Genomic DNA, 26,146 nt, shown 5'->3' with positions numbered 1-26,146 from the left:
GAGTATACGGATGGCCATTTGTGGGCTTGGTGCTTCCAAGATGAAAGGGTTGGCTCTTGATGGCTACATCTTCCCCAGGAAGAGGCAGCGGGACCCCCTGAGAGGGAAGAGGTGACGGAACCACAGGTGCCGAAGCGATGGCAGTGACACGTGCTCCCCTTTGTTTACGATGAACAACAGGGCGCAAATATTGACAGAACAGCGCCAGCCAACACTCCAGGCCTGGGTGCAGCTCCTGCTGTCTCCCTGAGTCCTGAAGCACTGAGTTGGCTTTTCTAGAAACATCACCAAATTGTTGTTCTTTCTGAATTGAATGCGGCATTTCAGAAATTGCCTTTTTTTTTTTTTTTCTGAATAGCAAAATCTTCCAGTCTGCCTTTGTTTAACAATCATATGATTTAAGTAGGTCGATAAAGGAAATACTAGAATAATTTACACTTAACTTTTTCTGAAAAAAAAAATTTAAATTAGAGATGCGCATCCAATTTATTTCCCCCGTCTAAGGCACGTTGAGTATTTTTGCTTCTCATTGGGGGAGTTCCTGCGTCCTCCTGGGGGTGTGGCCAGGCTTGAGCCCTGTGGTCACTGACAGCTCCCAGGGTTGATGTTGGGTGCGATGGCCCAGACTTGGTGATGTGAAAAGCCAGTGGAGTATGTAACACGTCTGTTTTAAGAGTGGGTGACAAATCAGGGACTTGACCTTCCTCAAGCCCATACATTTTCTGAGTTCAGATTCTGTAAAGACTGGAGATTTCTCTAGCCCTACCCTTGTTTTTAATTTACTTCTGTACCCCTTCCTAAACGTTCTGCTAGGGGTGTTTCAGGAGAAAGAGGGGAATGCAATATTGTGCAAGGAAACTATTTAGTAAAATTTATGACTGCGTTGATGGTACTTTCCAATTCCTCTGAGCGGTCATTCCTCAGCTGAAGGCCTCTTCTGAGCCGGCCTCTGGGCAGGAAGCTTGCCCACATTCTGTGTGCTTTGGCTGACAGAAACGTAGGTTTCTCCGCCCTCACGTCGAATTTTACTTAAAGTGGGCTGGAGGTATGGCTGGCCGTCCTTGTCCTTAACAATAACTGAAGGCAGAAATTTCATAAGTCAGTGGAAGTCCATTTGAATGCCTCCCAATTCAAGAGTGATCTGAATGCCTGGTACCATCACTCTTGCTTTAGTTTATGTATAGTTTCCTTGCCTCTTCCCAATGGCCACAAACAGGAACCCATGCACGGAAAAACTGTCGGTAGTCAGACGGTAGTTCCTCTTCTACCTTTGAACCTATTTGTAAATAATTAACAAAGGGACCTTCATGTCCATTATTACTCCGTATTCATTAGCTCTTTTTTCATTCGGGGAGCTGAGGCTTTCTCAAGACATTCTTTTGGCCTCTTCGACACATTGCATTTGCGGTTAACTTGATGATGTCAGAAGCCTGACTCATGAAAATGGTACTTAGAGACGGAAAAGATGGGTCACTGTCAAGACTCCTGTTCCCAGAACAGAATCTCAGTTTCACATGCCGTCTCCTCAGTTAGCTGAGACCACAAGGAACACTTTTACTGGAGGTGGCTGCCCTGTGTGTGTGTGTGTGTGTGTGTGTGTGTGTGTGTGTTTCCTGATTTGCTGAAATCACTGCTATTCCAAATTTTGAAGTTTAGAAATATGGCATCAAGAGAGACTGAAATAGAGCATAGCTCACCTCACTGATACACCTCAGTCTTCGAACTTCATTTCTACAAAGAAAGTGTATGTCTGATGGAAAGTCTGGTACTTCAAATATGATCCTTCTCTTTCTTCTTCCTTGTAAACACATTATCTCAGTAGTAATTGCATGGCACCTGAAAGGGAGTGTTGATCTCAGGCTGCCTGTGCGCTCCTCTGAGAACCTTTATAGGGTCTCCAGGTTACAGGGCCTGCAGGAGCATTAAACTGCCCACAGTGATGCTTCACCAGAGTAAGCACTAAATGTGGGATCTGAGAAAACTGTGAGGAGAAGGAAATCTTATTGGAGAAAACCAGGATGAGTAAGGATATGGAACAAGGAGAGAAAAGATACAGAAATGGGCCATCTGGGCAGAAGAGAGAAGCATCTGCCTTGGAGGAGCGGTGTGTGGGAAGGTGGGTGTGGGGAGGATTAGGAACATGTACTGAATGGCCAGATTGCCTAATTTCAGTCTAGACGGCCCAGTGACTAGCTGTGTGACCCTGGGAACATTCCTCAGCCACTCCAGGCCTCAGATTTCTCCATATAAAACGAGGCCCATCATGGTGCCTGCTAGATGGGTTAGTACGTTTCATCAGAACAAATCCTGGATGAAACAGGGTTTGGTGAGTTATCAGGCATGATTTATAATCAGCAGATGCTGTATGCGGCTGGTAGAGCATAAAGTGTGGCCAGAATGAACTAAGATGCGCTGCTAAGTGTGGAAGACATGTGGGATTCCAACGACAGTACAAAACAAAATATACAAAGTATCAGTAAGTTTTACATTATGCACATGTGGAAATAATAATTTTTGGATATATTGGGTTAAATCAGTAAAATTAATTTCATTGATTTTTGCTTATTTTTAGTTTTTCAATGTGGCTACAAGGACATTGTAAATGACAGGTGTGGCTTGCTTACATTTCTGTCAGACAGACAGCGAGGGACTAGACGCTGCCTGCAACAAAGAAAACCAGAGCAAGGAAACCAAATCCCGGATCTCATTGGGAGTGGGTGGGGTTATGCATCTGGCCTCACAGGAATAAAAGGCAGATGTCCTGGCAGAATTGAAAGAAGAATTTTGGTCTATATTCTTCAACTGCCCCTGTTTGACCAGGGTGCCATGCACTATGAATTGATATTTTTTATGAATCCTATAAATATTGTATGGGCAGTATAATCATGACATTTATGTGGTTGTAAAAAGTTCAGAAGTTTTCAGTGCGAATATATAAATATATTCTACAGTTTTTCAACTTTTTTTTTTTTTTAATACTGTGAGCATCAAAACATGGCAGTGCCCTGGGCATCCGTCCATTCCCAGGTGCCCAACCAAATCCAAGCCCTATAGACATAAACTGGATGTCTAATGAATGCAGGCCTTCTGAATTCATATCTATGCTTTAGGTTTTGTGTGGTCTGGAAAATATATTTGCTTTCAAAAGCAACTAAAAAAAAAAAAAAAAAAAAAAGCACCAAATGGAGAAGCCCTTGTTTCTAAAATTACAGATGGTCTTGCAAAGTTGAGTCTGGTTGTCCCAGGTCTTCCTGTCGTGGCTGGGGAGAGAGAGGTGACCCTGGCATCAGAGACAGGGTGCTCTTGGGTTCCCAGGGGCGAGGAGCCGGGCTGGTCTCTCTGTGTACTCCAGACCAGACAGAGATGCTTTGAAATGATTTGGCTCTGGCTTTGACTGAGCTTAATTAGGCTTTATTCTCCCCTTTCTTGCAGTTAAATATGAGGAGCTATACTGCTTTTCATTCAACCCCAAGCTGGATAAAGAAGAAAGAGAACAAGGATGGATGCTGATTGATCTTGGTGAAGAATACAAGCGCATGGGCCTCCCTAATGATTACTGGCAGCTCAGCGATGTGAACAGAGACTACAGGGTAAGTGGAGGCATTGCCCTTAGTGAGAGCCACGTCCTTATTCCAAATGCGATCGTGATTTCACACAGCTTAGCAGACTCCTGCTTGACCTTCTTCCGTTTGGGTAGCTCTGTATAGACGCAGAGAGGTGGATTTCGAAGCCTTTCTTGGTTATTGCTGGCTGTATTTCCTACCTGCTCCTTGAGTCAGAAAGTTTGAACAAGGGCACCTGGGAGAACAGCCCCTCCACACTCTCCCTCTAATGGATGAGGAAATGGAAACCCAGACAGGCCCAGCAGCAGGCAGACCTCACGGCCCTATCATTTGGTGGGAGAGCCAGCCAGGCCCTGTTCTCCCATCAAAGGCTTTTTATAGTTCAGCGAGTGATTAGTGGGGAAGTCACAGAGACACTGATGGCAGTTTGGCACCAGCTCTGCTCTGTACTCCCTGAACTCTCGATTGGTACACAAGGTCCCCAAGAGGCTTCCCTAGAGAAATGTGGAAGACTGTGTCCACATTGCAGAAAGGAATATGGAGAGGGAGGGAAGCAGGAGTGGCAGAATTAATCCCACATTCTCTCTAACGATAGGCTTGCAGATCAGTGTTGATATCCCTACTCATTTAAAAAAATATTTGAAGTGATAAAAGTAAAGTGAGAACATTGCAGCGAACTTACAATAAAGAGAAAAAAGAAAACATGCCATCTATCCTGTTGCCGTAACATTCTTCTATTAACTTTTAAAATGTTCCTTCAGATGTTTTTCTCGTCTGCATAATTTAATAACATTTTTATATAAGTAGTGTATTTCGTCGTTTAAAATAGGAAAAGGTAGAGGAAAGGAACCATTTAAATAGATATAACAAAGAGAGTCATACTACGTACTGTATTTTTCTGTCAATAAATATATTTTATATTGTTTAAAACATTATACAATATTACATGATTATATCAGTAAGTCTACCTATTGGCAATTTTAAAACATTTAGATTATTATTATTTATTATTATTTTAAATAATATAACGAGAAGATTCTGGTAACTATGCCTTTGCCATGTTTAAAAAAAATCTTTTTTAAAACAAGAGCTTCCTACAGGTGGAATTTCTAGGTCAAAAAGTTTAAACAAATTTTTGGACATATTAGCAAAAGAATTGCAGAAACATTGTACCGGTTTATATAAATTCTCAACAGTTGCATATGAGAATGCTTGGCAACTTGATAATGAGATTTTTTTTTTTTTTTGATTTGTAGCTTTGTATGTGCTGATTGACCATTTATGGCTTATTGCCTCTTATTTGGTCATTTCCAGTCACATATTTTGAATCTTGATTATTTTCTTCATCTAACCATAAGGATTTTCTACATTGCTACACAGTCTGCCTATCAGTCAGATAAATGACCATGTATGTAACATTTTAGCAAATGAATGTACCATAATATACGTATGTATTCCCAATCATTGGACATCTAGATGACTCATTTTTATAACCATTTGAATTTATGAACTGATCGTGCAGTTAAATTTGAAAGAAGGTCAATCTGACTGGGGTGAATGGATCTCGGGGAGGTTCTACGTGGATCCCCTTCATCACTAGCTAGTCTGAGCTCGTGTTTATTGGTGATTCACGTTGACTCTTCTGTGACTTACCTGTTCATATTTTTGATCCTTTTTTATATAAGGTTGTCTTTTTCTTATTGATTTATAGAAATTCTTTATAAATTCTAGATCATAGTCTGGTATCATGTATAACTGTTGCAAGTATCTCCTCTGCCAAGATATTTCTGTCCTGTTCCCAGGGTGTCTTTTGAATGTCAGTATCTTTTTTTAAAGATTTTATTTATTTATTTTTAGAGAGAGGGGAAGGGAGGGAAAAGGAGAGGGGGAGAAACATCAATGTACCAGAGAAACATGGATCGGTTGCCTCTCACAAAGCCCCCAACCAGGGGCCTGGCACACAACCCAGACCTCTGCCCTGACAGGGAATCGAACTGGTGACCTTCAGGTTTGCAAGATGAGGCCCAATGCACTGAGCCATGCTGGTCAGAGCTGATCATCACAAGTTTTGAGTTGTCTGTCTTTTCTATTTGGTTCATGTTTTGGTATATTTTTTAAAAAAAAGGTCTGATCTTTTTGCTAACAATGCAGTTTGACACTGTATAATTTCAGTAATTACATTTTTATTAATTATGGTTGTTATAGCTTTGCAATGTATCACGCTGTCCTACAGGTCAGGTCCTTCTATTTTATTCTGAGTATCTCAAATTTATAGATTAGTTGGGATAGAATGGATGCTTTCATGATACTGAATTTTCTTCATAATTATACTAAAATCTAACAGCCATAACCTTACACTGTAAGGAGACTTTTGGGGCCTTTTGTCCCAGTCATTATAAAGTATCTGGCTAATGTAATCAGATAGTCAGTTCTCACTCTACAGCCAACCTCTGCAGTGAATTTTTAGCCTTGAAATGAAAGGAAGGAAAACTCAAGGTTACCAAAGAAAGTTGGAATTGAATGCCCTTATTTTATGAATATGACACACCCTTGGGAAAGAAGAAAATTTTGTGGAATAATATTTTTGGGGGGAACACAGATTCTTCCTATTTGTAAATGGGATTTTTTTCTTCTAGACTCAGACCACAAACATGACTCATGTTTAGTCACTTACATTTTACACTGTAGAGACTGCAAAACATGAGTTACTTAGCATTTCTTTTCAAAAGTTACACACAGGAAACCCAAACTAATAATACATAAATTATGTTGAAATAGAAAAGGTGAAAACCCAGGGAATTCTCTGATTACACAAATATCATGGAAATACAGAAAAAGGTAATGTACCCTTATTTATTACCAATTTGGAAATATTTTTAAAAGTCGGATTTCTCACTGGTAGTCCATTCAGAAGGTTGTGCCCTCATCCGTTACTTTGGCTTTCAACCTCATGGCTGAGAAAGCATTTACTTTCTTCTTCCTTCTTTTACAAGAGTCATTTCTGTCTTCTCACCAACTATTTGAGGTGAGTGGAGCTGGTAGTGTCATCTGTTGGAGAGGAAGCTACTGTCCACACACAGAGTTCAAAAGCAGGTTCCAGAGTCAGGTCTGCCACTGTCTGATCAGCCGTATCATCTCCATCATCATTGCTATCATCCTTATTTATAAGACAATGTGCAGGGTAGTCTGACTTGCTCAGGTAGAATTTTCTTTTGTACCTAACTCCTGCAATTGTTTATTTAAATAGCATAATTGACATTCATTACTAGGTTAAAATCTTAATCTAGTTCTCTCAGAATAAAATTTAAAGTGTAAATCAAACCAGTAATTTTTTTTTAAAATCTTGCTTATTTTAGTTTTCTACAGCTATGTTTTATGTGGTATGTGTTACTTTATTTATATACAAATCATTTTATGCTGCTCATACTCTCTTTCATCTCCCCATTATATCACAGTTCCCTTGAAATAAATTTTAGGTTCTAAATATTGAAGAAGAAAGTTGTCAATGTTAACAGATATATCTCAGTTCCTGACAACCAACTCTTAGCTCAACTGAGTGATTGGTCCTCAGTAAATGCGGAGATCTGATACCTTGCAGTGGAAAATGCACTTACTATAAGGTTATGACCACGCCCATAGAGATCAGGCCTTGAGGCCAACAACTCTTTTGTATTTATTATTATTGCCCTGGCACCTAGCATAATGCCTGGCACATCATAAGTATTCAGTAAAACTTGTTTAGTGAGTGAAAGCATTACCAAAAAAGATTCATCATGGCAAGGCCAACCGAGACATGCAGGCACTCCCGGCAGGTTAGTTTAGTGGAGGACAAAGAAAATTGCTTTCTTATAAATAAAAAAAAATCTGCAGAATGCATTTTCACTTAATGCACTTTGCTAAGGCAGTCAGTGTAGAGAAGATTCCAATAAAGCGTTTTACACGTGCGTGTACCTCTCATTCTCTCCTAATTTTTGTGTGACTTTCTAAACCAGACAAACTTTGGGGAGCTGTGTTGTCATTTCACAACTTGGTGGCATAAATTATACTGTGCTGTGCATTCTTCATGGGCAGAATTTTGGCTATAACTGCGTGGGCTTGTTGCAAAAACGACAGTAGGCACTGCTATCCAGGCTTGTTATTTTGATTTCCACTTGGAAGTGCTGCCTACTTTCATGACAGCAGGATGAATTTACTTTTATCCAGCTTGGTTAAGAAGTCATATCTTAAAACCAAGTTAACTGGCGCCATGAGCCTGACATTTTTCCAAAGGGGTTTTAGCTTCAATTAGAGCTTCCCAGGCAGGTGCTTAACTGACTGCCACGTATTCAAGCTCTGTCCCTCGGAGCCTTTTCCCCTCGACCCAGTGCTCTGGGAAAGCAGGAGTCCCTGGAACTGGCATTGCTGTGGTCCGGGGCCGGGAGCGGGTGTGGGGAGGCCGTGAAGCTGGTACGGGGCTGAGCACTGGTGTCTGGCCTCGGGTTGTTGGGCTCTTGGTCCGTACACCTGCCAGCCACAAAGGTCTGTCTTTTCCTGCTCTGTGGAGGGAGAGAGAGCCCAGGTGCTATTAGAGGGCAGGAGAGTCTTCCTCTCCTTGTGAAGAAAGAGGGCCCTGAGAAGGTAGACAACAGCCAGGTCGCTGCACAGGGTGGGGCTGAGGGTAGCAAGGAGAGTGGTCTCTGGGTGTCTACCTTCTCTCTTGGTGCCATCTCAGAGATGGTACATGTATGGGCCATGACCTGGGCCAAGCTGGGCACCTTTTGGCCTTGGGGAGCCATGAGAGGACCTGGCAGAAGCGCCAGAGTCCCTAGCTCACCCTTGGCTACTCAGAAAGGCTGTATGATATAAGCATGTTGAGGCATCTCTCCCATGACTTCCTTATTTTTATTTCATTTAATCATCAATAACTTTGCGATTCCTTAGTGTTGTTATATGGAAGAAAGTAGGTAATCCCCAACTTACTGAAAACCTACCAATTTCCTTTTTAAAACTGTTATTTTAAGAAAATGTCATTAGTCTGATGCAAGAGACTTAATGTCTCTTGAAGCTCAGACAGGCAGGTGTGGCCTGTGTAGGGAGGTCCTTGCTGACTGACTCAGGGAGGATCAGACACCAGAGTCACATGGGGAAGAAAGCCTGGTGTCTTGTGGTGGAGATTCCAGTAAAAGCTCTCTGGGTCCCCGCGGGCGGGGCCGTCTGCTCTCAGAACGGGATTTTCCTCCATAGTGTCAGTACCGGAGCCCACATCAAAGTCTGATCATCTTCCCTAAAATGTCTGACAAAATGCTAAAATTATACTTTGTGTCCTTTTTGTTTTGTCCTGCTCAATGTTGTCCACCAATCTGGTGACAAAGAGAGTGCAGGCAGACAAGGGACGAACAACAGCACCACAGGCCAGTGTACGAGCTCTGCAGCCGTGGGTCTCACTGGGGGCCGCGGGGAGATCACTCCCTTCAGTCCCATCTTTTCAGAGTGGAAGGTGGGGGCGGGGCGTGTGACGAGGGGCCAATGACGTGCAGATAAAGCCTTTCCCCCTTTTGCTACCCTTGCTCGAGGACTCCTCTTGAAACACCCCAGAAGATGCTTGACTTCCAGGAAAAATCAGTTGCTTTGGTGAAGCCTAGGCACCTGCCACCTAAACCATCTTCACTGGCTGCCCTCAGAGCAAAATGTGTGTCCAGCCGCAGATCAGCTGCTGATACTGCTGGTACCACTAATGCTTTCGTCACACCTAATAGTTTATAAAGCGCTCTGTCATGGGTGTGACCTGATCTGATCCTTATACCAACTCCAGGATAATATTTCAGTTCCATGTCAGTGTTAGAGATCAGAAAACCAAAACGCTCGGTGCAGTTTGGCTTCCCGAAGGTCATGAGGTCTGCAAGTCAGAGGCAGATTCTAAACGGCTGATTTCCAACTCAACTGCACGATCACTGGAAGGAGCCCACTTCCCCTGTGGGAATCACAGTCAGGGCTGCACAGAGAAGACCGATCACTTCTTACCGCTTCTAAAATGGACACCTAAGGACACAAAAATAAAGCTGTTATACCCTGTGCGTCAGAAAGTCGGAGCCAGGATTTCACAAGAGCAGGAAGCACAGAGGGGAGGCTTCCTGAAGGAGGAGGAGGAGATGTTGGCCCTTGCACAATGGACGAGGTTTGGGCAGGTCAGGGGAAGGACTGTCCAGGAAGGGCTCAGAGGCAGGGCTGCACACACTGTGTGCGGGGGACAGAAAGGTGACCTGGGCCTTTACTGCTGGTGTGTGCGTTTTAGGAAGCCGTCTCCCAGAGTCAAGCCCTCTTTCAATCAAAACAGGCAGCCTAAGTTTTCTCAGCTGCCGGGATGCTGAGTTGCAGTCTGTCCCTTTGTGATGAAAGAACTTCTCATTTGTCACCGTCTCCTCTCACACGAAGAGCCCTCGGCAGGGACAGTGCACAAGGCAAGATGCTAGAGCATATCTTGCTTCCTTCACTCTGATGTCATAGAACCAGTAGCCCTTCGTTCCTTTGAAGTGGCTGTGGGTGTCCTCAAAATCGCCTCCTTGTAACTTGGTCAGGACCACCTCACCATGTAACCTGTACATCTGGTGAACCAAACTCCTTGTGGTTGTTCGCCAAGCCTTACCGGATTGCCTAAAAATCCCCTTGTATTTTCCGCGACAGGTTTGTGATTCTTACCCTACCGACCTGTATGTCCCCAGACCGGCCACGGCCCACATCATAGTGGGGAGTTCCAAGTTCCGGAGCAGACGGAGGTTTCCGGCCCTATCTTACTACTATAAAGATAACCACGTAAGTGCCGAGGCCGGCAGCCGTTCTGGGCGTTGCTTTCCTTGTTTTATCAGCAGCAGACATTCCTCGCGGCCTTCTGCTGTGTGTGTGTGTTCGAATTCTCCTTGGAGGCATGCGGATGTTGCTGTGTGTGGTACGAGAAACAACACAGCTAGCTTGAACTTCTGCCCGTGGAGATGTTGACCTTCCATGTGGATGTGACAATAAAGTAAAGGGACGGAGAGAGAAAATACCTAAACACAGTCATCCAAGTGAGCACAGCAGAGGCATTCTGCCTGTTCAGACAGATTCTTTGCAGTGCCTACTTTTAAAACACTGCCTCTCCCCAAATCTACGGCACCTTCTTATTATTATTATTCTTTTTTTTAAGGGCACATTATTGGAGTATCCTTTGCATAAGAAATGTTTGTTTATGGAGAGCGGGTTTATTTTTAAATATTATTTGTAAATGCTAGAATTAGGATTGTCTGCCACCAGTAGAACAAATAACAGTGGCTTACACACAATAGAACTTTATTATTATTTTTTTCACATAAAACTCTAAAAGTGAGCGGTCTGGGCCCGATGTCCTGGCTCTCCATCACTCACCTGTCAGGCACCCACACTCCAGGCACCAGTCTTGCCTGCCATCCTGGGGTTTGGCCCTCACTGTGCCATCACCTCCACGTGGTGCGCTCCCGGCAACTTGGGGACGGTTTCTGACACTGTCACGTAACACTTCTGCTCACATCTGCTGGTCAGAACTGCCCAGGACCAGGTGACAAAATACAGCTTTACGGGTAGCCATGTGAACAACTAAAAATTGTGGTTCCATTTCTGGGGAGGAAAAAAAAGTTTGATTCTCCAGCTAGATAATATAGCTGTGGATTCAAAGCCACGTGAGGCTGTAAACAGTTGTGTTTATAAGCAGGCGAGGGAGAGTGTCTGGCATACATGCACCTGTAGGCAGAGAGTAGGGCAGGGTCTGTGTCCTTTTCTAAAGGGAGGCTTGCAAAGGTGCCTCAAGCTATACCAGAGGGACGAAGAGCCTCCTATGGAGCCTGCTTAAAAGGCAAGTGTTCATTTAGCTCTGTAAGTGCCGTTAGTTGAAAGACACTTTCCATGGTCTTATTTTTAGTTACGCTCACTGCTCTGAAATGGGATCTAAAGAAGGCAAGTATTTTATTACTGATCATATTATTTGACTCCAAATATATTCCAACCTACCCAGAACCGGAGCAATGTTGAAAGGCAAAGGAAGATGTAGATTTCCTTAAAAAAAAAAAAAAAAAAAAAAGATGGAATGACTAGGGAATTTCATGATGTTTTACTTGAAATTAGGGTGCCAGCAACATGTACCTTTTTTGTAGCATCCATAGAGGTAAGGGAGGGGGGGTCTTCTGTTCTTCTGTTGTGAAGAGGTGGGGGCGCCCTGCATATTTAAAAAGTGAGCGTAGTGCCAGTCCTGCTTCTTTTATTTATTTTTTTCTGTTTTAATATTCTTGATAAAGGATTTTCTATTTCCCTTTGTGAGTATTATACAGGGCAAGTGTGTCATGTGTCAGAGTAGGATGGCATTTTCAGCCGTGGGACCACAGAGCCCGGCTTCTTTGCCTCCCGCCCCCGCCCCTCCTCGCACCGTGGAAGCCCTGTGTGCGTCTCCATTCGATATCCAGGCCTGACAACGATTCATCCAGCCGTCAGTTCTCATTTAAAATAATTGCATTCCTGTCTTTCAAACATTTAAAGCAGACAGTACTTCAAGTTTCAGCTCTTCTTATGAGATATAAGGCAGAGATGTGTTTCTAAGCATTGCTACCTGCCTGGGTACCCCAGGGGAACACGTAATGTGCCCACCTGCCCACTCTTCCAATTCTGACCCCTCTAGAGATGAGAAGAAATAGGCCCCCAGACAAAGCACCAGGGGACCCATGTGTGGGAACTCAGTTTCCATCCATGTGCTGTAGCTTGCCTTTTGTACCCAACCCCTTTGGTCCCTACCGTCAGTCCACCTTTCTCCTGGCTCTCCCCTGAGCTGGCTCCTCCCATCCCTGGTCAGTCCCTTGTGTCCCTTTCTCCTTGACCAGCAGGTGCACTTGTGCTGCCAAGGACTCAAGAATTAAACAAGCCTGCTGGCTGGACGTTGGCTTTCCTTCCCACGCCCCCCAGCGCTGCTCTCCTGAGTCCCACCCCCCGCTGCAGGCCCTGGGGTTCCTGGAGCCACCTCGGCCGTCTCCCGTCCCCGTTACAGAGTGGTACCAGAACCGCTGACAGCTGCCCAGCTGTGTTGAGCTGCTCGGCCCCCAGGGACTCAGCGAAGGGTGGTCTAGTTCGTGAGAAACACCCCCCTCCTGCTCCGATGGGGAGTGCCAAAGCTCGCCTTATTACGGAGAACCTGAAACCCTAGCTAACTTGCGCTTTAGGGACAGTTAAGCTGTGCTTGGACTCAGAGCTGGGATGCCTTTTCCTGGAGAGAGCCCTGCCGTTCAGGCACCCTGAACAGGCTCCACCAGGACTGATTTCAGTGAAAGTGTCCCCTGCTGAGCCTGCGCAGAGCAAGAGGGGGCTCTCTTCCTCCCTGCGGGCCGGCAGTGCCTTCATCCTCATGTCCAGGGGCCTCACGGTCTCAGTGGAGACTCTTCGACTCATTCCTATATTGATCGTACTTGATGATCTGAATTGAATTTAAATATTTAAACAAAATCTAAACCCAGAAAAGGTACTTTGTCCCAGAGTATATGTGTTTGAGCTCCGCAGTTGTATCTCTACGCACCTGTTAATAACTAGGGCAGACGTTTACACTCTTGTGTATACTGTCCAACAATATAACCCTATACCTGTTAGAATTGCAAATAGAGAAGTTGCAGAAGAGAGTGAAGGCCGAGTCCCAGAGACCCCTGCCTCTCCCACACGTGGGCCAGCCTAGGCTGGTGCCTGCCGCCCTCCAGGGCCCAACCCAGCAGCAGCCTGGGCTTCTGTCCCAGCGGGAAGTCCCCCATGTAGGGTTAGAACTGGCTTGGGGTATTTGTGATGTTTCTAAATGGCCTCGTAAAAAAGGATGGGAAGCCTTTAAACACACACACACACACACACACACACACACATATATATATATTTATTTATTTATTTATTTATTTATTTATTTATTTATTTTACTGGTCTTGCCATGAGTAGTATGCTGTACATTTTAGGAGCAGAAGTATTTAGTTTATATTTCTCCCTTCAGCAGGAAAATGAATCGACACCAGTGAAAAGGAAAGCAGGTTATTGAAATGGCTTTAAATGTCCTCATTTGGGTCATATGCAGACATCCTTCCACATTCCCGTCTCTTACACAGAAACCCTTTGCACTTCCCACCCACATAGAGAGCGCCCACGAACCAAGGGGCTCCCTGTTGCGCCGCTGGCCCAGGGGGTCCCCGCGTGTCTGCCCGCACAGGTAGGGGTCTGACGTGTTGCCACGGCCTCTCCCCGCAGGCCTCCATCTGCCGGAGCAGCCAGCCCCTGTCCGGCTTCAGTGCCCGGTGCCTGGAAGACGAGCAGATGCTCCAGGCCATCAGGAAAGCCAACCCAGGAAGCGACTTCATCTACGTCGTGGACACTCGGCCCAAAGTAAGTGTCACCGTTCTGACGCATATGCCTCCGCAGCTCTGAGGCGTGCGCCTGGACCACGGTGAAGCAACCCGGACCGCCTGGCATCCCCGCCGGGTTGCTGCCTCTGCGAAGGGGCTCTCCTAAATATGCCAGATTACTTCTTGGTGTGTTTCTAAAATGATCTTTTCTCCAACAATAGGAAATTTACTGAGGAGCTCCTGCAGTTCGATTTTGGTGAGGTGTTCAGAGACACGATTTCAAATCCAACTCATAATGATCTTTTATTTGTGAAAGATTTACAAAATATAATGTTAAGTTAGGAAAAGCCACAAAATAATATGTGTACTATGGTGTTCATGTAAAAAGGAAATGAAAGACAAAACTACAGATATGTAAACATTTCTATTGAAATAGAAAAGGGTCCAGAAAGAAAACACACCAACTTATTAAAATGTCATGGAGAAGGGAGGGTTTGGGGAGGTAGAGAACCATCTGTTCATCTCTTTTCTGAAAATATTACTTTATAATTATGCACGCATTCATATATTAATATTATCATTTAATAAAACAACAAACAGGAAATAATAGGTCTAGTCATCAAGGGGTAAGCCAAGTCCATCTCACACTTAGCTCCCACACAGCTTTATATTTTAACCCTAGTTAGTGTTAGGTCCAGTATAATTTCCAATTTCACACTGTGTTTTTTAAATCAATCAGCAAATGGAGTCCTCAGAGGGATGGGCTATGATTATAGGGAAACAAAAATCACATTCAAGTGCATGGAATGAATATACAGATTGAAATGGCCTTTAATCAGCCTATTTGACCTTGTAATTTCTTGCCAACAATGAAAACACACCTGGACCTGTGACTGATAAGAGAGAGACACATGCAACCTCATCTCTCCTGATGGGTATGGAAGGTGTCCTAGATGTACAATTGAGCAACAAGAGTGAGAAACAGGAGAATATGTGTAATGCAATCACATTTATGTAATAATAATTATATTATAAAAACTATGCATTGAAAAAAAAAGTGAGGGTATGTATACTAAACTATTAATAGTGGTTTTTCCCATAGGGTGAAGGGAGGATTTTAAGAAACCTTTAGTTTATGAACTATAGATTGAACAATTTTGTCATAAAAAGGTTAAAAGAGCACAAGGACCTTAAATGTTAAATATAGTTACCATATGACTCAGCAATTCCACTCCTAACTCAAGAGAAATGAAAACATATGTCCACACAAAAACTTGTACATGAATATGTAATCCTTATTAATGATAGCCCCAAAGCAGAAACAATCAAATGTCCATCAACTGAGAATGGATTCATAAATGTGGTATATCCATTCAATGGAATACTATGTGGCCATAAAAAAGGAAGATGTACTGAAACAGGCTATACAGCATGGACAAACCTTGAAAATGTTATCCTAAGTAAAAGAAGTCAGTCACAGGGGACACATATTATATGATTTCATTTATATGAAGTGTTCAGAATAGACAAATCTATAGTGACAAAGGGCAGATTGGTGGTTGCCTAGGGTTAGGAGCACAGGAGGAAATTGAGGGTGACAGCTCATGGTAGAGTGTTTCTTTCTGGGGTGATGAAAATGCTCTAAAAGTAGATTGCAGTGATGGTCACATGACTCTGTGACTATACCAAACACCATTGAATTGTACGCTAAATGGATGAATTGTATGTCATGTGAGTTATATGTCAATGAAGCTAATTTTAAAAAGAACATAAGGGTGTAAGACATATTAGAACAGGATGGAGGAAATGCAACCCACAGACCATAATTTAAAAGTATCCACTGATGTTACAAACATAGTCTGTACTTATAGATGACATGAGAAATTATGAGAACTGGAGACTGTCCATTGTGCAGACACTCAGACCCTGACCCTGACCCTGGCGATTTTCACTGCTTCCTTGAGTCTCACGTCATCAAGTGTTGTGATTCATGGTCTGGATCACTTAATTTGATGTTTTCCTTGCGGAAATCAGTGCCGCACTCATACCCTTGACCTCGGAACCATCCCCTCGGCTTCCGATGGGAGCGCAGTGGTGGGACAGGTGTGGGCAGAGTGGTGAGGATGACCAGGGATAACGCAGGTATTATAGCTGGACCACGGTCCAGCAGATTATATGGGAAGCATTCCTGCTTTTCAGATAAATGCTCAAAGCAACACGTATAGGGACAAGCTTCAGACCAGGAACCAAACAGGTTCTCTGAGTGGAGATTTTTACCCAAAGAGGCCAGAAACTCTCTGAATTTTACTGTTCTCTTTCGGTTTGTGCTTTTCTTTCTGGCTTATTATGCCTTGACTGCTTTCCCTTCTCTTCGTTGTACCTTGTGGGGAAGTCAAGAACAATTGTTCTGCTAGACTTCGTGGGTGGATGCCTGCTTCTTAGACACATATATACTGAAGACAAGAAAAGGAAAGACAAGGAAGGAGAGACTGGGGCTTCCCTGAACTGGGATGCCCTTCTGCTCTGTTTTCCCAGATTTAAAGGAAAGCAAACAGATTCAACTACTCATTTAAGGGCCAATGAGCCAAGTGTGTACTATGTTATGTAAACGTTCTGGGAAATGTGGCAGCTGCTGAGCCAGGCATATGCCAGATTTAAAATAAATTAATCTGAAGGACAAGATGGGAAGGGTATATTTAGCACTAAGTGTGTTTACTTTCAGCGATAAGAAGTTTCATGCTGATCCATTAAAGAAAACGGGTGTCGCGTACAAGTGGCGCCCGCTCCTCCTGTTTACCTGTGCCCATGCGCACTTCACGTGAGTTTTAAACTGTTTGCTGAGCGCTTTGATACTTTGAAAGATCCTGCCTGTTGATCTTTGTTCCGGAGTGCGTTTGGCTTCCTTGGTAGCCCGGAGACTGAGTCCATGTTTGTTATAGGGATAGGCAGAGGCCAGTAGGATACTGCTCAGGTTTGCCCCCAGTTTTCATTAAAAAGAGAAAGGTTAGGAGGCAATCCCAGCCATTCTTGTCCTTGGAGCAAGGCTCACCCCCGATGCTGCCCTGTTCAGATGAAAGCCTTCTGAATTGCTTGTTGACTTTAAAATTTTGGGGGGAGGGGAGGGCAAAGGCAGCAAGGCCCTGCGCAGGTATTGAATAGTCAATCAACCAAACTAAACCCGTGCGGTTGTGTATCACTTCAGGATTTGGTGCACTAGGAAGCTGTAAAGCTGTTGATGCCATAGTTGTGAGTTGTAAAATGAGAGAGAATCATTTCATCTCAACTTTGATCGTGACTTTATCATTAATTTGTTCTGGGACTTTGCTGAACTTGTAAGCATGCCAGGCGCGTTCTCATGTAATTCTTATAATAATCCTGCCCATTAGGAGGTGCTCTTATGGATAGGGTGTTGGATTTAGGAAGGTTCAGTACTTCACCCAAGGCCACACAGTTCGAGGCTGAGCCCAGATTCAGATGCAGGCTTATCTGACGCCAAAGCCCAGGCTCCTTGTGTTCGAGCGTGGTGCCGTCTGTTGACAAAATTCCCCGGGGAAGCTTTGTGTCCACTGTTGGGCTCTAAGCACATATTCAGTAAAGCTGGAGACTCAAAGCTAAAGAACCAACCACAAGCTCATCCAAGCTCAGGCCAAGGCCAAGGAACAAGGAGGGCTCTGGGCTGAGCGCTGCCGCCAGCACCTTGCGGGGAGTGTGTAGCCGTGAGGAGGGGTGGGTAGGGCGGGCTCCGTCCAGCCTCCACTAGCGCTCAGCCTTCGGTCCTTGCTCCTCAAAGGCAGCTCTGTGGTTATCACTTCTCATTCCATTGTCTTATACGCGATTCTTCAGTTGTGTAATGGGATGTCTCGTGGGAAGCTTTTCTTGTTTCTCTGGAATCATCAGTTAGGTAGTTTCTATCCACTGACCGTGTGAGGGGGTGTCTAGGAGAATCCATTGTAAAGCTTGTGGCACCCAAAGAGGAAAAGCTAGGCTCCCAGTGGGGTGTGCAGCGTACTCGCTGACGGCCACCAGGGCAGTGGGCAGGGGAGAAGGAATTGCAGAGAGATATCGGTGCAACAGTCTGTCCTCGTTGGCAGGACAAGCATGGAGGAATCTCTGGGGGTCAGGTGGACCCTGGGGAAGGAAGTTGTGCACGAGCCATCTTGCTGGAGCCCCTTCCAAGAGGGCTCACCCCGTGGAAGATCCTGTCTGCACGTGACTGTGGGCTGTATGCTGGGGAGGGAAGCTGAGGGGATTAGAAGAGGCCCAAGTCAGCGTGGATCTCCCATGTCAGGGACCCGTGTACCTCCTACCCTGCAAGAGCCTTCAAACGTGCACAGGCCCTAGGAGGTTTGGCATTTGGACGCTGAGGCCAGGGAGGGCAGGGATGGTCGGTAAGTGGTGACCAGAAAAGCAGCCACTACCAACGGAGAGAGCATTGCAGTCATGCCCAGCTTTATGAAGATATATTTACCTCTCTGTCATCACTCTTCTGCGACCCCCTCTTTCCCAGGACACAGAGCCTAGGAGAAAGAAGAGAAGGAGGGCGTACCAGAGCAGACCCCTCACCAGTCCAAACAGCCTGTAAAAGGGGAAAGATAATATTGCATCATAGGTGGGATTTTAGATTGCGCTGGATCGTGATTTCCTCTCTGAGTACAATTCCAAAGCTATTCATTCCGCTTAAGCCGTCCCTAGGGGGAAAGAAAGGAGGATTTTGGCCACCACGGTTGTGGACAGGAGTTACAAGAAATAAAATCATCTTCGATTTTCATGTTTATATTACAGTTTAAGGTTCTTCATCTCAGCAGTTATGGAGGGAGAGAGAGGAAAGGACGATCATCTGACACGCTGGGCTAGGATGTGGCCCAGTCCTCCTCCTGCCAAGGTCAACCTCATTCTCCTTTCCCAACTGCATTGAATCAGGTCCTGTTGTTATTCAGGTAGAGAATGTACTCTGCTGAAATTTGAGACTCCAAGCCTAAGAGAGTGACCAGGCTGACCTTTAGCTTGATATCAAGATGATTGTTGACTAAGGTTTTATGGTTTTGATATATTTGATTGGTTTAGGGTTAAGGAAAGAATGTGATTCTGTTTCTTACAGTTTTATACTGTTCACCTCTAAATGTCTTTCCATTATTCAGATATTTAGTTGGGGCTTAGCCAGTCAATAAATCTTCGCTGAGTGCCTGTCCTGGGCCAGGCCGAGGACATAAACAAGGCTGACAAGCTCCCAGTGGCGCCTGCATCCTTGATCCCATTCCAGTGGGTCTTCAGTCTCGTGGACATTAACTCTCTTGGAGTCCCTTCAGTTACTCTGCAGGGCCACAGAGAAAGTCTAAACGTCTTGGTCAGGCCTATTTGCAGAGTTCTCTAAATATTTTCCGGCTGCTTCTCTTGGTATAGCCACCTCACATGTACCTCCCACCCACTGTCACTGGTGAGCTCGCCGCTACCCACCGACTCCTTTGATTTGACTCCCACCTTCTCTCACCCTCACTGTTTGATCTGGAATTCCCACCCCCTTCTCTCCGTCCTTCCAAATCATTACAGTCCATCTCAAGTCTTCCTTATTTCATGAAACATTCTCCTCTGCTCCCCTAGGCCACTTGGGACCCCTCCCGATTCGAATCCCTGCCACCATTGCTGCCTCCAGTCACTCAGCCCCTGCCCCGTCCTGTGCGTACCGTCCATTACTGTTTGGTGCGAAGAGCTTTGCCTTCCACACTCAGGGGGAAGCGGAGGGCAGGAGGAACAGCTTCTTTCTTACTCATCCTTTTATTGTGCTCAGGGCCCGGCACACAGCAGGTGTTCATTAAGTGTTTCTTGAGGAATGAGCAGGTTCCTTTTGTTTCACTTATGAGCTTTCCTGAACCCAAGGGTGCTGAGATTATCAAACAGCAGAGTGGTCTTACGTTGGAAATAGAGCACTTCCTTTTAGTCCCACTGTTCATTTGTCTGTTGTGTTTCTTAAGCATGAAGTGAAACTGTATGTAGTTACATTCATTGTTTTATCTATTGAGAAATTTTTAGGAGTTGAAATCAATAGCTTTTCCTTTGGTTGTGAAAAGGAGTTCTTAGCCAAAGGGACAGGGGACCAAATTAGATTGACTAATAAATAGTGTTTTGTTATGTAAGAGAGACTTTGCCTGAATATATATATATATATATAAAACAATGTACAACATATATAATATAATATATAATTATAAAACATATAAATAATATATAATATTAATCGGCAGCCGTCCGTCTCAAGAGACGATGGTGTAGCTTCTTAAGAGTCTATCTGCACCGCCGAGAATGGCTGTGCAGTCCGACTCGGGAGTGACAGGGTATCTGTCTCCTCCCGTGTTGAATCGACATCTTGTGATGACGCTGAAGCTACAGAGCCTGGGCAGGGTGATATGGAGGGTCTGCTGTTGCCCATGCAGCAGACCCCCCCTCTCTTCGCAGCTGAAGGGTCCAAGGGAAAGACGGAGTCGATACAGCTTGGCTTCAGGTGCGCCGCAGGAGTTGCCGGTGTTGACTACAACATCAAACCGCCTTAGGGACTCCGGCTCCGGATTTTCTGTCGGGGTTTACTCCCTTAGCCTTTCCCCTGAAGAGGTATGCCGCAAGGCAGCGGAGGTTTTTTGGAATCAGAGTTTTCCTTCTCTGATGTACCCTGACTGGAAGATCGAACCAGCGACACTTAGCTCGCAGGCCGACGCTCAATCCACTGAGCTAAACCAGCCAGGGCGTATAATATTAATACAAAGTATATAATTATATAGCATATTTATATATATTAAGTCCAGGATAGCTTCTTGAATTTTTATTAATTTTAAAACTGTATTTCCTGCTTTGAGGGTTCAGTTTTTGCCATGTTATCATATTAGGTCCTGTGAAATATGCGGAAACCTTGAGCCAGTAACACTTTGGATGGGAGGTTAAATAGTGCCACCTTCTGTTCACTATGAGAAGTACCACTGACTTTCCAGAGGCCATCTTGTGTTGCTTCTTTGTTTTTAAAAATGACTACCAATAAACTCTCCCATGTTACAGGTAACCAACTATGTAAAAATGTGAACCGACTCCTAATTTCATAAAATGATAATAAAATAATAATAATATTTTGGTTTTATTTACTGCACTGTTTAAAAAGAATATCTCTATGGTATGAGGTGAGTAGGCTTAACTTGAATTATTCTAGATAATGAAGCTTAAGGTTCATGTAACCAGAAGACACAATTATCCTAGTAAAGATTTTATTTCATAAAATTTGTAAAAGATAAGCCAACAGCTTTGGAAAATAATTATACAACACAGTAACCTTTTATAATAGTTTCTTAACAATAATGTCTAAAAGAAATAGAAAATTTTTCCCCTTAAAATATTTTAAAGTTTTAAAGCATGAATATAAATTGTCTTAAAAATAACGTTATTTTAATATTTTTTTCTTTATTAAGGCCAAACCTTTTATTCTCACAGCATGCCTGGGAGAAAGGTGACAATCTTGGAAAAAGGGGTCCTGAACGCTGATGTGGCCCACCAGAAGTCACATGAACTAAATCACAGAGCAGGGCCCCTGGTAGCTGTTTGGTTTATGTTTCACTTCTATTACTTATATTACAAACTAATATATCTCCTTTATAACAAAGAGTATGGGAGTCTCTAAAATAGTATTGCTAGTGTCCCCCGTCACTTGCCACCTCTATTTTTCTGCTATAACTTTTGCCAATTGGTAGCCTCCCATATATTTTTATTTTGCTTAATCAAATATGCATAAACATAAATGCTCATTTGTAGGTAAATTTGTTTTCAAAAAAAATGGGATAATTGTAGAATATTATTTTGTGGATTAGTTTTTTCACTTAACATGTCATGGGCCAATTCAAAGTTTGTCTGTCTCTCTGCATCGATAGATGAGATAGATAATCTATATTTTTCTCAGTCTTATTAGTAGTCAGGACATGAATTTACCATAATTTATCCAGTCATTGCCCTATTGAGATATTTATAGGTTTTCAGCTTTTTACTGTTATAAAAAAAAAGTTGCAATAAACATTCTTAGACATCTCTCTTTATGCGTTGGTACTTTTAATTATGTTAGATTTTCACAAGTGAGAGATCTGGGTTGAAGAATATGTATGTTTTTAACTTAGCTTTTTAAAGTTAGCTTTTTGAAAAGTATTTATTAGTATCCTCTCAGTACTGCATTGTGGTCCTAAAAGCTGGTATTTTTTCTGGTGGTTAGTCCCGGGTGTCAGTTCTTTGCCTTGGACAGCCCCCTGACCTTGGTGGGTAGAGGAAGAGAATGGCCAGCAAATACTATTTTCTAGGATGGGATTACCCACTTAGCCAAACAGCAAGGATTCTAGAAATCTATGTGCTTCGGAGCTAAGGCAAGACTTGTCCCCTTCTTGATTTTAGTTACACAAGACTAGGGCAGAAGTCTGTATTTAATAAATTTCCTCAAAATCCATGATCGTTCAGCCCAGTTTGCACTAGGAAATCCCCACTTCTCATGTACCAAATTATGGTAATGAAAGTGATCACAGCCCCCTTAAGAGGTCTCCAGATTTCAATAAGGGAGCTGGAGGACATGCCTTTGGAGACTTAATGTCTGCACGGCCTCTCATTGTATTCAGGGGTTCCTGCTCAATATTTAATTGGATGTCTGGGGATTCTTGTAGGCAAATTAGAGTGATGGAACCATTCCTATTGGATGGCGTACTTACCAGCAGTATGATACTGGGAGATGTAGTAATTTAACCTACAGACTTGATATTGGTGGTCGTGCCTGCTGAGGCTCTTCTGTCACCTTGCAGGTTACAATGTTTGGTATTACAGTGGGGCATGTTGTTTCTGTCATATTTTGCCATCTGTGACAGGGGATTGTGAGAGGCATCTCCAAAGGCTTAACCTGTAGAATGCTTCTTCCCAGCTCAGAAGATGTTCCCATGTCAACAACTTTCTGTTGCTGAATACAAGCTCAGCCTGCGGGTCTGAATCTACATAGCTCAGTACCGTGTTTCAGTGATGTATAACGTTATGTTTCTGCACATAGCCTTGAGTGTCTCTGGGGATGAGCATGAAATGTTTTGGTCCTGAATATAAGTGGTGACTATCCTGTTTTGCCGGCCGCTGCAGCTGAATGCCATGGCCAACCGCGCTGCTGGGAAAGGCTACGAGAATGAAGACAATTACTCCAACATCAAGTTCCAGTTTATCGGGATAGAGAACATCCACGTCATGAGGAACAGTCTGCAGAAAATGCTGGAAGGTAACCCATTTTCTATGCACACAACATTCAAAAAAATGCTGTGAAACGTTTTAATGCCCAAACGGAATAAGACAGTCTTTTGTTGTTAAAATGATGGTTTTACATGATGCGGTTTACATCGGTGGGATAAGGTGGGAGCAATATCGTATTGCGGTGACTCTTTAAACATTTAACAGCCTTGCTCTTATTTTCTGTGTCACTGGGACTGGTTAGCAGCTAGGCGTTTGCCAGCGGTACTGAACATCTAAGATAAAAGTGCACAGGGATATTTTTCCTACCTCCTAATATTAGCGTGACTCTCATGGAGTAGTCCTACAGTGAAAGCCACAGCCCGCTGCTTTTGCATGGAGATGAGGGTCATAAACCGGATCCCAGTGGCCGAATGGCCGCTGGAAGGGAGGCTGCTGGAGGGCCCGATCCTCATTCCAAACAGCAGCGCCCCCGGCAGTGCGCCCACAGCTGAACCACGCCCCCACCCACCCCACAGCTGTGTGCACCTGGGACACGCACACACCGGCGTACAGTAAAGGAAATGACAACGATGGATTATGGAACACGGAAGAATCATTCACAGGGCCAGGCAAGCCATAAGCTGATGAGCAGAAATCCTGCATTTCACGCAAAGCTGGCTTGATTGACTGCTGGTGCTCCCTGTGATTATAAAGGCCCAGGAAGGAATCTGTCGCACTGCTCCTGGTGCTCGTGGGAACCGGAACTGAGGAGAAAGAGGACGGCATGCATCTTGGGGGCCTGGGAGGCTGTAAAGGCTGCACTTGCACCTTGGGGAGAGATGACCCTGAGTGCTAGGGCAGCGGCTGTCTGAAAAGGACATGTGGGGTCCGTCTGGAATGAAGAAGGACGAGGAAGGTGCTGAAGGAGTTCTTTCCTGGATACAGATTTGCTCTCAGTACCTTAAGGCAGTTCTCTGCTTCATCAGAACAATAGGGTGTAGTGAGAGCCCAGTGTGAGGCTGGAGAGACTTGAATGGCGCAGACAGGCCTAAGTTCCATCCTCTCTCCTCACGTCATTTCAGTCACTGGGAAACTCCAAACCCTCAGTTCCGTCATCTGGGGCCCTGTTACCTGCTGTCACCAGAGAAGGCTGGCCTCATGATTTTTACGGGCGCTTCCTGCTGCTACAGCTGTGAATCTACAGTTGGCTGCCCCTGGTTGCAAACACTTGAACACTGAGTATTTGAACACCTAGAGGAAATCTCTTCCTGCATCCGAAGACATCACGGCCCCAGAGCCACCTGCTTGTGACTCTCACAGCAAATATGTCACATGTCTGGTCATGGTGACAATGCCTGGGCGTGATTGCTTGCACTTCTCAAATCTTTGGGGGTTATCATAGGTCCTTTGGCTGTCCCTGTGCTTTTAAGGTGTGAAGAACTTGGCCTTGTTTGGTCCCGTCATTGAAAGGGTAGCCTAACTTTAGTGTGAAGAGTGTTCATCATTATCGGAATCATTGAGGTTGCTATCCTTTCCATTTTTCATTTAGTAATTTCATAAGCTGACTTTGGAGAACTCCCATTTTCTTCTCTGCAGAAAGTAGCTCCTAAGAGCACTTGTAATATATCACTTTGGGTTTCATTTTTTAATGAGCATTTATTTGGTTTCTTGTTAGGAACCGTTTCTCCTGCCCCTATATGTAGGGTCTGACTTGCTACTTCTACAGGACGCACATGCTGACTGAGTCCCAGAGGCCAGTCTCTTCTCTCTTTCATAAGGGACCTTGTTACTGCATCCTTTTTCCAGCCCTGTGTCACTGTAGTGAGCAAGGACAACTCTCTGGATGCCTTTCAGGGGACTTGACAAATGTTTGACCATCTGTTTTTACCAAGTAAATGATAAACCACAGCACAGCCTCAGCTGATGGGGTGATGCAACCAGTCCCAGCTTCTGAGGTCTTCCCTCCTCAAACAGCCGCCCTTGGCCATCAAAGCTTCCACAGCCAGCCCCTCGGTAGGAGGAGCAATAGTGCATTTCACTCATGGTTATTTTCTTCAACTTCTTTTCACCACTGTTACTGATATTATAAGAATAGGTTCTGAAGAACGGAGACTAATTCTGGCTGCAGATAGCTCTGTCTGTGAGCAAGGGCTGCAGGCTATTTAACAAGAAACTGAAATCGAGGGCCAGGTTTGTGTTCTCGAGCTGATTTAATTTTAAGCTTGACTTATAAGTCCTAAACCAAATTATTTTGTGGAATTGATACCTCCCAGTAAAATAACAACGAGGCCTTCTGGTTATGCGGAAAGTTTGTAATTTACTAAGTATTTTCTGCAGTACCTTCCCTTTGGATCATTTACGTAAGGGTGAGTGCCCTATACTCTTTTTCTTTTTGTTTTCAAATGGTCCATAGAAGAGTCTGGACCAGGCCCTTTCCGGGGCTGAAGAAATCGTTATCATTGGATGTGGATACAAATCTCCTTGGGCATCCTTGGTGTTGGGAGGAAATCACTGAGAGGAAGGGAGAGCTGGACGGAGAATTACTTTCCCATCCAGCCTCGGGGAAGTTGTGCTGCATTTAACGCCTCCTTGTAAGTCCGTTTTCAAGGTAGGCAGGTATTTATTTACAGGGAAGATGTGAGGACTGTGACATCGTCTTCCTTTTTCCATCGACATGCGCCCACTCCGCGGTGTTGCCTAGAAAACTGCACTTCTCCCCACTCCAAGTGTCGTGCCTGGGTTCTACATGAACATTAATATTGTTGGCCATTGTGCCACTCTACGTAACCGAGCGCTTATTTGACTTACCCATTTAACTAAAACTGAGCCACCCTTAGGTCCTAGAGGCTGTGGACTCCCATAAGCTGTCCCCAACATGGCAGGTTATTTCTTTGAGGCTGCCACTCTCTGGTTACAGAGTCTGGTATATGACGTTTAAAAAAGCACTTTTATATTACGTTTTTAAAAACACTTCCTTCTGAGTATGACATAACAAAGCAGGGTCTGAGCCTAGTACTTCTATTATGTTAC

At 44.2% G+C, this 26,146-nt stretch overlaps 1 protein-coding gene across 2 annotated transcripts in view; it reads left to right on the top strand.

Moving 5' to 3' along the window:
- MTMR7 (myotubularin related protein 7) overlaps positions 1 to 26,146 on the top strand; it is a 78,239-nt gene that overhangs the window by 29,851 nt on the left and 22,242 nt on the right. For both annotated transcript variants that reach the window (XR_016507399.1, XM_090258085.1), the window contains exons 4-7: positions 3,433 to 3,590; positions 10,224 to 10,352; positions 13,809 to 13,943; positions 23,033 to 23,165. Coding sequence is in view for 1 of the 2 variants with exons in the window: in XM_090258085.1 (XP_090114211.1) it covers positions 3,433 to 3,590; positions 10,224 to 10,352; positions 13,809 to 13,943; positions 23,033 to 23,165 (555 nt within the window). In the remaining variant the exon portion in view is untranslated. The remainder of the gene's footprint in view (positions 1 to 3,432; positions 3,591 to 10,223; positions 10,353 to 13,808; positions 13,944 to 23,032; positions 23,166 to 26,146) is intronic.

This window comes from Furipterus horrens, unplaced genomic scaffold (genome assembly GCF_987537825.1).
Source record: "Furipterus horrens unplaced genomic scaffold, mFurHor1.1.pri manual_scaffold_12, whole genome shotgun sequence".
NCBI classification, from domain to species: Eukaryota; Metazoa; Chordata; class Mammalia; order Chiroptera; family Furipteridae; genus Furipterus; species Furipterus horrens.
Note: the sequence above shows the minus strand (reverse complement) of the source record. Positions and strands in the feature narration are given on the sequence as shown.